The 13,040-nt window shown below is 40.8% G+C and overlaps 1 protein-coding gene across 1 annotated transcript; it reads right to left on the bottom strand.

Annotated features, from left to right (window-relative positions):
- Positions 1-328: 328 nt before the first annotated feature.
- On the bottom strand, positions 329-10,664 carry LOC133127635 (phospholipase A and acyltransferase 4-like). The gene is made up of 4 exons (XM_061240657.1): positions 10,539-10,664; positions 4,159-4,261; positions 3,768-4,015; positions 329-745 (listed from the first exon to the last, which is right to left on the bottom strand). The coding sequence occupies exons 1-4, from the start codon at positions 10,545-10,547 to the stop codon at positions 563-565; spliced, it is 543 nt and encodes a 180-aa protein (XP_061096641.1). The 5' UTR covers positions 10,548-10,664; the 3' UTR covers positions 329-562.
- Positions 10,665-13,040: the final 2,376 nt, after the last annotated feature.

The following is a 13,040-nucleotide window of genomic DNA, read 5'->3' as shown; positions in this document are numbered from 1 at the left end:
CACAACAGCACCCCGGGTGCCTCGGAATCATGGTCACGAGCATGAGATGAGACGGCTTGAAGAAGGCCTGTTGCCGTCCTTCGGGCCGCCGAAACACTATTTGAAAGGCAAATTGCGCAAGCTGTGAAAAGCAATCCCAATTGTTTCTTTCAATGCTGTCGTAGGAAAAGGAAAGTTAAGGAGGTTAAGGGCATTAAAAATAAAAAAGGAGAAAAAGGAGAATTATAATATTGCTGATGCCTTAAACGTCTTAAATGGTTCTGTGTCATATAGAACACAAAGGGTAGCACAACCCCTGGCAAAAATTATGGAATCAGCACACTTAAGAGGATGTTCATCCAGCTTTTTTAATTCATAGCAAATAAACAAATATCCCATTTCCACTGTGTTATACTTACACCCCAGAAGGGGCATAATATTTTTGTTTTTTAATAGGATTCTATATTTATTGTCTTAGCTGCCTGCCATTTGCTTGAGGACATCTGAAGTCATCAACTAAATGTGAAGGACTGCCATTTCTGGAGCTGTTGAATAGGTCAGTGGATGGCAACACAAGCAGAAGTCAATTTAAAGGCTCTTGCTTCCAGTGAGAGCTAGAAGCAAGGACTCCAGCTGAAGCAAGGCCTCCAGCAGAAGAAAGGCCTCCAGTAGAAGCACAGACTGCAGTAGAAGCAAGGAGTCCAACAGAAACAAGGACTGGAGACGCTTTCACTGCTTCTCCTACTGCCTTTATTGCCCTTTGGACCTGTACAAAAACAGTTAAAAAGTGAAAAATTGTGATTTATATTTTTCTTCAGTTTGATAACATTTTTATTAACTCAACTTATTTAAATTACAGTTGAAATTCCTTTACTTATACCAAATATGCACTCAGTCAACCAATCATAGCAAGAGACTTGTTGTTCAGTCCAAACATAAGAATGGGATCTAACCCTTTGATGTGTATGGTCACACAGGCGCAAGAGTGTTCCCTGAAGCGTACAGTCGCCATGGTGTGATTAGAACACCAGATTAGAATGTCTACTTATGAATGACGCAACAATTAAACCTCATTCTTTCTAAGGCGAAATGCAGTTTTCCACAAAACATTGCACCAAATAACTCTTTACTATGCCGGCATTTATGTTCTCACTGTGATATTTATGTCCTTACTATTGTTGATGCAGATGTCCAGATGCTCAGAGGGGATATTGTGAAACGGAATTACTGAGTTAGGTGGATAAATTCAGCTGTTTATTCACCCCTGAAGTAGCAACAGTTGAGTCTCTATCCAGTAAGCTATCTTACGTTAGACTGTTTAATCTGTCACAATATGCAAACTATGGGCAGACACAAAGCAGAACATAAATGCTCTAATGATGATAGCAATTTACAATGTATCACATGACCAGTGAATGCACTCAGTGGTTAAAATACCAGAATAAACACTCTGCAAAAGTTTGAAAAGAATCTGACAATAATCCGCTGCCATCTTCTTCTTCCACATTCAACCATCGAGAGGTTGCACTTCCTCCCAACATAAACCCTATCAATTCCCCATCAAGTTTCAAGGGAGTTTCTAGTGAGAAAACAAGTGAGTAATCTCAGTCATGTTAACATCTTTGGTTTGTCCAGATGACGTTATTTTGCTGCGACCGAGTGAATTGAATAATAACAGTTTCAGGATGGTGAAACAGACTTTTGGTAGTTTGAACAGTACCTCACCAGTGGGGAAGGAGGTTCCGATGTAACAACTAGATAAAGCTGAGCTCACCTCTATCAAATCAAATCCAATTTATTTCTAAAGGACATTTAAAAAACAACCCATATTGACCGAAGTGCTGTACAAATCAGAGCAGGCAGTAAAATCACAATAGAAAAGACTAAAAGCAAAAACACCTACATAAGCATCAATACACACAGCACACAGGTAGAGAATGACAAAACATGGACATAGGCACATATAAAACCACATCAGGGTCCAAACGCTAAAGAATAAAAGTAAGTTTTAAGCCTGGACTTGAAGGAATCAATGGAGGGGGCAGATCTGATAGAGAGGGGGATGCTATTCCACACTCTAGGGGCTGCAACAGCAAAGCGTGGTTACCCCTGAGCTTGAGCTTAGATCTCGGGACAACCAGGAGCCCCAAGTTTGACGACCTGAGGGACCTGGAGGTGGAATAAGGGGTTTAAGAGATCTGAAAACAAACAGGATAGCCAGTGGAGAGAGGCCAGATTAGGGCTAATATGGTCTCTCTTCCGGGTACCCGTCAGCAGCCTGGCAAAAGCGTTCTGGACCAGTTGCAGACAGGACAGGGACGACTGACTAATCCCAGAATACAGGGAATTACAATAGTCTAAGCGGGAGGATATGAAAGCATGGATGACTTTCTGAAGATCTTTGAAAGAGAGAAAGGATTTTAGCAATAGTACCTGCTTTTAAAACTTTTACCTGCTTTTAAATTTACCTGCTTGTAAAACTTGAAGGTGGAGTCAAACATCACACCAAGGTTTCTAACATAGGGTTTGAAAGAGTGGACAGGTTGCCTAGGCTGTTTTTGATCAATTTAAAGGAGTCAGGGGGCCGAATAGGACAATTTTGGTCTTGCTTTCATTCAGCTTCAGGACATTTTGTGCCATCCAAAAAAAAAAAGCCTTCTTTGGAAACACTCTATGCACAGTGTTGGCTCTTGAACTAAACTCCGTGATAAGCGGATAACACTCCTACTCAAGTGTTGTCCAGGGTGAGAGGCACCAGACAGGAGCAGGGATACTCATGATTCCCTGGCTAGTGACCACTCAGTTGCAGTTTACTATAGTCAATGAGAGGGTCACCTGAATGCAACTGGATGGTGGAGAGGAAAACTGTTATATGCAGTCATGCACAAAAGAGCAGTTTGGAGTATTCATTGTTCTTGGAGAAGATGGAAGGTGCTGGAAAAGCACTTCATAGTCCTACTGAGAGACTTCAAGATACACACTGGCAATGACTGTAAAACCAGAAGAACTTGGGCCCAAGGTCAATGACTCAACAGACCTGTGGTCATATTAGGGTTATTATATCATCCCCAAACCTATATCATCCCATTGTGGTTGCTCCCCTAGTGATTGCAAGCACATAATAGTAATAATTCATTTCAGCAAAACAAGAAACTTCAAAATGGCTCCAACAACAATTCTTGCAGCTTTGTCTTAACTAATGTCTGTGTTTCACGTTCACTTTTCATGGGTAAATTACGCCATTACATTACATAACAGGCGTTTGGCAGACACCCTTATCACGCCGCAGATCATGGAGTGTATCAGCAGTTTGAGCTATGAATCTGTCATCTCATGTAAATCTTTTGAACTCAAACCCAGTATATAGCAAAAACAAACAAATTGACCTTGCCAATCCAAAACCTTTGGAGGGGACTGTATACACTCAGTGAGCACTTAACTAGGTATTTATTAGACTTATTTTTTTTGACTTATTGGTCTTTTGCTGCTGTACCATATCCACTAAAGAGGTTTGATGCGTTGTGTGTTCAGAGATGCTCTCCTGCATACCACTGTTGTAATGTGTGCTTTACTTCTGTAAAGCACGTTGTCTAAAACAACACAAAAAAATGCAATGATCTTTCTATTGAAATGAAAGGGAGGTTAGACTAAGTACTAGAGAGGTCTGCCTAATGAAATGGTCACTGATTGTATTTTTCTTGTAGAACAACTGATTCTATGAGTTAGAAATGTGACAAGTGTTGAGCATTGCAAGAGGACAAGAGCAACATACACAGATACATGCATACCTGTCGTGAGATAGATTTCCCATATCTCAGGTCTGTGACAAAATGCTCACAGTTCCGATGAAGGAGGTTGTATGTCGGCTTCTGTCCCACCTGTCTTTTGGCATCACTCACAATGGCATCAGGGCTCCTCGGTTTGTAAGTGTCATCAAGCAGATTATTGACACGGCACTCATCTGTCCCCACTACCTCACTCATCTTATCCATCCTCACTATGCCATTGGTTGACAAGCCGTTTTTTTCTGCATCAGCTAGGTGAGAGAGGAAGAACACAGATACAAAGGAGTATCAGAGTCATGGACTGTACAGAAGGAGCAACAACAACTCCCCCGGTCCTTCCATACCACTCTGTTCTGAAAAATCTCAAAATAGACTCTGTGAGTAGCAGTCTTACTTGTGAGGTGGACGATGGCATTGTCTCCAATGTACACTCCCCAGTGTTGAATCTTCCCCCGATTTATCTCAATCAAATCACCAGGCTGTGGCAACTTTTGAAACTGAGAAAACAGCAGGAATTACACTTAACACACCAAAACAATGGGTCTCATGCAAGAAAGGTTTTGTATTCTTATCTTTTTTTCACATGGAGGGCTCTTATGAGTGTCCCACATCAGATTCAGCAAGTACTCCTAAACCTGAGTCACCAAGCCCAGGTCAAGTCAGGTTACAAGCGCCTAATTTCAGGCATCAAGTCTGCAAGTCTCAAACGTAGGGTGTTTTATGTCAATTTAACAATTTTTGATACTAAATAGTTTCATTATAATAGTACATAAATAAAGTACATAGATAATGTTAGAAATAATTGTTCTTTTAATGTTTCCCAATATGGTAAATGGCATAAATGGTGTAAATAGCTGGACTGTGAGTCTACTCACATCAGCTACACCCATGGATTGAAGTAAAAAGAGCTGGTCCGGGGTTTACTCTGCGCAGGAGTTAGCCAGCTCGGTGAAATACCCCTGCAGGCTCTAATCAAAGTCTATGTTTGACATATTTTATGTTGGGTGCAGTACGCTGTGTCATGCTCTGAGCACCCCATCACTGTCCTCAGAAAGACATTCAGCTAAAAATGTAATTGTAATGAAACATGATTTCAATTGCCATTATGCAATACAAAAAGAGCTTTAATATATTTTAGTTTCATGAAACAAGTAAATGTATTCAAAAATTTTAATAATTTAATGGAATTAAATTGGAGGTTTGATTAGAGCCAACTTTTGAAGACAGTATATAACTAGATCAATTTAAACCATGGAGAGACTTTAATACCATAAGTGAAAGCAGCTCCCTGATAGTGTTTGATTAACTATCAGGGAGAGATCATTCAGCTGCCTGCTAATTCCTGCTTCCTAGCCCAGACATCGTTTGCCCACTGGGCCAACTTAATTGAACATTCGCTGTTAGGAGTTCTGAAACACAATATGGAACGTTCAATTTTATTTTTGAGCTTGAGACGATGTTTTGGCAATATAGCCTGGCGTATTAATGTAATGTGCAGATCGCGTCTGTGTGTCTGACCACTCACATGCTACTTGTAGCAAACATACTTATTTTACTGGTTTTTCAAATGACGCACAAAGTTCGACGTTGTTGCAATCCCGTAGGATATTTTTTTATTTTGCAAACAGCAGTACTTTATTTTCGCAACAACTTCAAATTTTTTATCGCCATAAATCATGATTTCGTTCCTGCAGGTGCAGTTGCCATGATAGCAAAATCGCGGCGCTCACGTTGAGGAGAACTGACGTAATTTTTTATTGACATGATGACATCTCCAATTAGAACTGAGTATTTGTGTTTTCCCGGCCATCTAAGTGTTTGATTGGCCCTCCACGATGCTTGTGCGTATGTCGCACTGGAAATTAAGAATAATTACAATTTAAAGAAATCAATAAATACGAGAGAGGTGCATCCATAAACGGTGAAAAAACACTGAAACAAGTCTCTCCAGTCATCCAGCTCAAGTCCAAGTCATAGATGTCAAGTCTCAAGGACTTTTCTTTTTGGCAAGTCAAGTCTAAAGTAGAGGCGGCACGGATGGTGCAGTGGGTAGCACTGCCGCCTCACAGCAAGGAGGTCCTGGGTTTGAATCCCCGTCGGCTGGGGCCTCTCTGTGCGGAGTTTGCATGTTCTCCCTGTGTCTGTGTGGGTTTCCTCCCACAGTCCAAAGACATGCAGGTTAGGCTGATTGGAGAGTCTAAATTGCCCGTAGGTGTGAGTGTGTGAGTGTGTGAGTGTGTGAGTGAATGGTGTGTGTGCGCCCTGCGATGGACTGGTGATCTGTCCAGGGTATATTCCTGCCATTCGCCCAATGTATGCTGGGATAGGCTCCAGTCCCCCTGCGACCCTGTTCAGGATAAGTGGGTTCTGATAATGGATGGATGGATGGAAGTCTAAAGTAATCAAATTTGTGACTCAAGTCCAAGTCATGTGACTGGAGTCCATAACTCTGGTTTTTTAATAAGCACACGTGCCTGGGAATTCTGAATTAGCGTAACTGACGCCCCACAAATGCCATATACGGCTAGGCATGTCTGGGAGATTAATTCATAAAAAATACATTGGACCACCAAGCTGTCCATTTTATGGGTGGTACTGTTGGTGGGTTCTGTTGGATAGATGGCTCAATGGGATCATCTAGAACAAGGGACAATGTCTACCACAGAGTACTGTCGGCACCTGACTGGGTAGACTCTGCTCATTGGTTTTGACAAAACATAACAATATAGTGGACTGTTGATAAACCTTCTTATTCCCCCTAAACAATCCACTAAAATATGTTTCTGAAAACATTTGAGGTGAAAAATAAGTAATGCAGTTGCTGAATCTTGATTCATATTTGTGGCTCACCGTGGCAGAGGGGGTATCATTGCGTAGTTCTCAATTTTACAGAATTCTCCAAAAACTTTGACTGGCCAAACATAACCAGGCAAAATATAGTGATGGGTTGCCAGTCTCTGCGGAAGCTTCTCCCTCAGGCACTGACATGTTCAAACACTGCTGTATTTATACTGTAGGATACTGCTACTCAACTCCAAATCCTGTGATCTGCAGTTTCTGCAGGTATTTGCTTCTACTGTGCGTGACACCTCCTGATTTCAATAATTATTTACCTGCTTGGTTCAGCTAATAATTCAGGGGTCTCAAACTCCAGTCCTGGAGAGCCGCAGTGTCTGCTGGTGATTTCCTATCAATCAGCAGCCAATTAAGGCCGTGTGTGGACTCTTTAGCCAATTAAAGACTTGCATCACTCATGCTGAAACAAACCAAAAACCAGCAGACACTGTGGCCCACCAGGACTGGAGTTTGACACCCTTGAGCTAATTAGTGAAATCAGGTGGTGTAGTGCACGGTTGAAGAAAATGCCTGCAGATACTGCCACCTGCAGGACGTGGAGTTGAGTAGCACTGTGGGATTTCACATATTTACAGTCTTATGAATAAAAGTAAGATTTTTATTAATGTCATGGTCACAGCCCTATGAATTGCTGCATTAACACTTCAGGAGGCCACACCATTTTGGTGTTTCGATTTTCAAATTTAAATTACTGCAACACAATAAATGCAATAGGCCTACACTCCTCCTTCCATGGCTTTTCTTGCACTCAAAATAAAAATGCAGACAATTTTTGCCCTTTTCAGGAGCGAATGGGTAGGCTATGCTATTCAGCAACTGAATAGCCAATGCATTGAAGCTAATAATTAAGTTTCTCCTCCCTTGCTTGTTGCTGGCATCTCTTGGCTGTACACACCAAATCACGAACATGTACAAAATGATCTACAGCACATTAGACAGCTTTTATTTGGGTGAAAACAGCCAAACCTTTATCTAAAATTGATTATGAAGCATTACATCAAGTGTATGAGCCTTATTCTTTTATAGATTCTGCTCTTTTTCATTCTACGCCTTGACCTATTGCATTGGTTTGCAAGTTTTTTCAGACATTTAAAGCTGAGCAGTTGTTTTTTTTATGGCAAGATGAGAAGCTCCCCCTTCGCCCAAGTCTCAGTCTCTGCAGACTGGAGTAGGGGGCGTATCGACAGCAAGGGGCATCAAACAACAAAAGGGGCGTTTTGACAGCATGTTTCCATTGGTCTATAATTCAGTGAATCACATACATTATCCAATCAGTATCCTTCAAAGACATGTGAATCAAAACTATTTCTGAGGAAATAGTACGTTCACTCTGTAAATGCAGGTAGCTTAATTATGCTCAAAAACAAAGTTGTGCTGTTTGCGTAAACTGTTACATTCATTATTTGATTGTCGTGACATTCCACATTATGTGTTTTATTGCAGTATTGTAGCAGTCAAAACGATTAAAAGTGAGGCTAAAAGGTACAATAAGTAAAAACGGTCAAGAGAGGAATAGCAACAAACACCTTGAAACCTGAATTTAAGGACAGGCAGAGGGTGAGTCAATATGTCAGTGAGCCTTTTTCAATGGGAAGGGATTGGTCTTGTAGCAATGTTTTAACACAAAAATCTTTCCTTTGTACTTTGTACCTTTAAGAATCGAACCTTAGCTGATTAATATGCGTTTGTGCTAGGTAGCTGACAAGCTAATTGCTGTACACATTTTGTATGTTGCCTTGGTTATTTTTTGTCAATATTGGTTATGTTTTATGGAAGCATGATGAGTGGCATGCAATTGGTTGGAATTCGATATCAGGTTTTTAAATTTGATATCAAGTTTTAGAATTTTGATATCGGTATTCAGAAATTTGACATCATGTTTCAGAATTTTGATATCAGTTTTTGGAATTTTGATATCAGATTTCAGGTTCCGGTCAATGAGGAAAAATTGTTTATAGCTAGCAGGTGTGTAGCTATCAGCTAGTGAACCAGTAAAGTACTTGCAAGCATCAGTAATCAGGACACCCTACCAAATCAAACCCATAGAATGATGCATTTGCCACAAAACAAACAGTTTGCAAAGCATGACTACTGTTAGATGTCTTTGGTCGGTGTGTAAAAGAGAACACCAGTTTCTGTGATTCTGTGGTTCAACCACCTATCTCAGCTAGCTAGGTAATGAGCTAGCCAAACAATCTTCTGACATGTTCATAAACAAATCCAAATATCCCAACATCCCACCACAAATTAAAAACAAGGCAACTGTATGGAACAACCAAAAACCAGTATGCAGACCGGCCCTCGAGGACCAGAGTTGTGCACCCCTGCCCTAGAGAGAAGTACAATTTGAAGTGCTAAGAATGCAACTCCGATAAGGACTGGGGGCCTGTAGATGAATCTGGTAATGGATTATATCTATAAAACCATTTTTATACAACACACTGCAAAAGAATGATATACGCTAATGTAAGAACAACAATAAACAGCTTACATAGCCAAAAAGTATCAATAATACCATCCATAGCAGTAATACCATTCAATCTATTCATTATTAAATGATGAATAGATTGGAATACTGGATTTAGCTATTAGGAACATGTGCATGGCAATAGTAAACCGAAAATGCCAATGCATTTTCAGACACTTCCAATCAAACCACACCCACCTCCAGCTCCTAATCCAAATATAGATACAGATAATGTTGTGTCACAAGCAATACAGGTACAGATCATGGCATGGCGTTACATCCAAATGTATCAGGAAGCAGCTGTACACATAGTGTAGGGTGTTAGCAACTGGATGGTCTGATATGTTGTGGGTTTCGGTACTACGTCTCTTCCTACCATTTTGCATCCCTCACTGTATATATTATTATTGCTCCTGTTTTTTTGGTAGATATATCATGCGGGCGGCACGGATGGTGCAGTAGGAAGCACTGCCGCCTCACAGCAAGGAGGTCCTGGGTTTGAATCCCGGTCGGCCGGGGCCTCTCTGTGCGGAGTTTGCATGTTCTCCCCGTGTCTGCGTGGGTTTCCTCCGGGTACTCCGGTTTCCTCCCACAGTCCAAAGACATTCAGGTGAGGCTGATTGGAGAGTCTAAATTGCCCGTAGGTATGAGTGTGTGAGTGAATGGTGTGTGTGCCCTGCGATGGACTGGCGACCTGTCCAGGGTGTATTCCTGCCTGACCAATAGTCAGCTTCAGCAATCAACATATGCATTTCCCTAATTAAGTAATCACATTTACACTACTAATTTTCTCACAGTGGTCCAATCACATGCACACATCTCAGAGTGCCTTTGTTAAACAAACAGTCAGACCTTCTCTATGCAGTGCATTCCTGTGCCTCACCGTCCACCACCCCAGCTACCACTTGTTGTTTGGATCTGTTTCTAGGTACTCTTCATGTTTAAAATATCATGCTCCCTGTTAGATAGGGTAGTAGAGCCTGAAGGAGATCCATTCAGCGCCAAAGCTAAAAAATGATTTACTAAAATATTAATTAAATGATTTAAATATTTTCAGTAAAAATAAAGCATAAATGTCAAGTAAACACCCTGCTCAACAAATAAGGACAAAACTGGACTAATTGAATTTTACTGGAGCCCAGGAATATAGCACTCTAAAATGCTCTTTGTTGCATGTTGGCTAAAGTCATAGATGATGAGTAAAGATGCCTCAGCATAAAACGTATAGCAGATTTGGTCACAGCAACAAATATTTTCCTGTCTAATGCTTGAAATGCCTACGAAACAAAAACAAACACAGCCCTTAGCAATATGGACTTGGTTTTCATTTGTTCCAAATGTAATTTCGATGCTGAGACAGACCATCCGTGTGTCATGCCTCACACACAAGACAGCGCAAACAAATCAGCGCATAAAATCATGACTCCCATTTAATCTGCTCATTTACTTACCGAAGCCATAATAATCGTCTTTATTCACAATATTCAGCTGTGAATGTGTCCACTGTCTGACTTGCAGCCCCTCTTCTCCCTTTGAATAAAGCACAAGGCTGCAGGAAGGTTTGAACTGACTTTCACTTTCGTTTTACAATAATATTGTTATGCTTGGTAATGGGGCGTGTTGTGTTTCCCGATAACGGTGTCTCTTAGCGCTTTAGGAAGACTCTCTAATGTATACCTTACTAAAGTTTTTTTTAACTTTTCTACGTGTGTTCCCCGACGTATATAGCTTATACGTGCGACGTTACTAGGCCCATCGACTCGCTCTGAGAGAGAAAGTAGTGTCATTTATGAATAAAACACTGCAGGAATAGTTAAAAATATTGCATTTATCACGACGGATGGGGACGTATTAATATCATTAAAAACGAAATGATCCAACCGTATATATAATCTTCGCCAAATAATATATACGGTTAGTGATACGGTTTGTGCCTACGCCATCTAGCAATACCACGGCTTCTTTGGCATATCATGGTTTATTTACATTATTTTAAAATCTTTGTCATAGTGCCTTAAATTGCTTTGCAATCAGGGTTGATTTGGCAGAAGCACCATCACATCACTGGTGTAATTCACTATTTTCTCTATTTTTCAATAAAAGCGCACCAACAAGCAAAACGCATCCTTCGTAATTTACAATTTCATTATTTGCATGAAAATAGTGCCATTAATGTGGTATTTTATAATAGCATTAGCCAACTACAACTGTACAATTATTAGTGTACATATTGCTTAATAGATTGAGATGTAACTAAGAGCAACAGCTGATTTCAGAGGCTTGCGGTCGTAACAGTGGTGGCCACTAGCGGAGTGAGCTGACAACATCGCTAAGGTATAGCTAAGAGTGGTCCAGACCAACCTTACGAAAGTACGACATACAGAAGGTATACTTAGCTAAGAACGTTTCGGGAAACACGCTGAAACGTTAAGGTAGAGCTCAAGGTACAACTTACGAATTACGTAGCGTTAAGAAGGCTTTGGGAAACGCACCCCAGGAAACGATGTGATTGAAAGAGATACAATTGAAAGAGAATGTGTTCAAATTCAATTCAGCATGGATATTGGTATCTATTGTAAGTAAGTAAAGAGTAAAATAAAGAAACTTTTGCGAATTATATTACGAAAAATGAAAGATTCCATCATGCTATCAGCTAATTGTGCAGTTGGAAAAAATGAATGAAAAAATTAAGCGATTGTCCCTTAAAATTAATAACAGGTTTCACCGCCTTTAACAGCAATAATTGCAACCAAACACATCATATAATTTAATAGCAGTCTTTCTCGTCGCTTTTGAGGAATTGTAACTCTCATCTGCTGTGAGGGAGCGGGGGCAGAGACCAAGAGCAACCAGGACGGGATCACAAAGTTACCCACAATAAGACAGATAAACCACTGATATGATCTAGGAACCCCTCACAAATGTGTGGCGCCACTAGAGGAGAGGGAAAACAGAAAACGGGAAAGAAACTCCCTGGCGAAATGCCAACTCCAACAAAACCGTTTGATAAAATAACTGAAAAACTGTAATTTCTCAGGCTGAACTTGGCCGGCACGTCCTCTTGTGGTCTTGACTGGTGAAACCCGAAATTTCCATATGTAGGCTGGGGAAACCATGACATCTGCTTTTAATAAATACAAATTGGTAGGTTTTCAAGCAGGTACTGCCACAGTAACTCTCTTGGATTCAAGTCAGGACTTCAGGATTCAAATCAATCCAAGGCTTTAATTTAGATTCTATTGAGTCAATTAAATCTGGCATCTTTGTGTTTTTGATCATTATCTTGCTGCACTACCCAGTTACATTTCAACTTCAGCTCATGGACAGATGATCAGACATTCTCCTTAAGAATTTTCTGTTACAGAGCAGAATGAGTGGTTCCTTCAATAATGGCAAGTTGTCTAGGTTCCGAAGCAACAACGCATCCCCACACCATCACACTACCATCACCATGTTTGAGATTCTTACTGTGAAATGCTATATTTGCCTCATGGCAGATATAATGGGGCCCTTATATTTCAAAAAGTTCCATGAGTTTTGACTCATCGGAACATTATCCCAAGTGCCTTTTACAATGGTGAGTGATGTTTCTCTTGGTTAGCAGTGGTTTCCACCTTGCTACTCTCTCAGGAATCCCTGCTTTTCTCAGTCTCTTTTCTTCTGGTAGAGGTGTGTTGTCAGGAAACAGTAAAAATATTTCAATCAGCAGAAAGAGATCCATGATAAATATTGCATTGTTTGGATGCCCCGCAGGCTCCTGAACCCCCGCGGTCACCTGAAGCCCCACGGTCGCCTGAAGCTCCGGCTGTTCATTGGCAGTTTGTTTTTGTTTGTGCTTTTGTTATGCTTGTTCCTCGTAGTTCTTGCCTCTGTTTCCCTGTCCTACTTACCTGCCTGTTTTTGCCCTGCTTGTTTTTTTGTTTCCCATCCTGCCACCCGCCTGCTCTTCTGCG

This window comes from Conger conger, chromosome 4 (genome assembly GCF_963514075.1).
Source record: "Conger conger chromosome 4, fConCon1.1, whole genome shotgun sequence".
NCBI classification, from domain to species: Eukaryota; Metazoa; Chordata; class Actinopteri; order Anguilliformes; family Congridae; genus Conger; species Conger conger.
The sequence above is the reverse complement of the archived record's forward strand: the minus strand, read 5'-3'. Positions and strand labels throughout refer to the sequence as shown.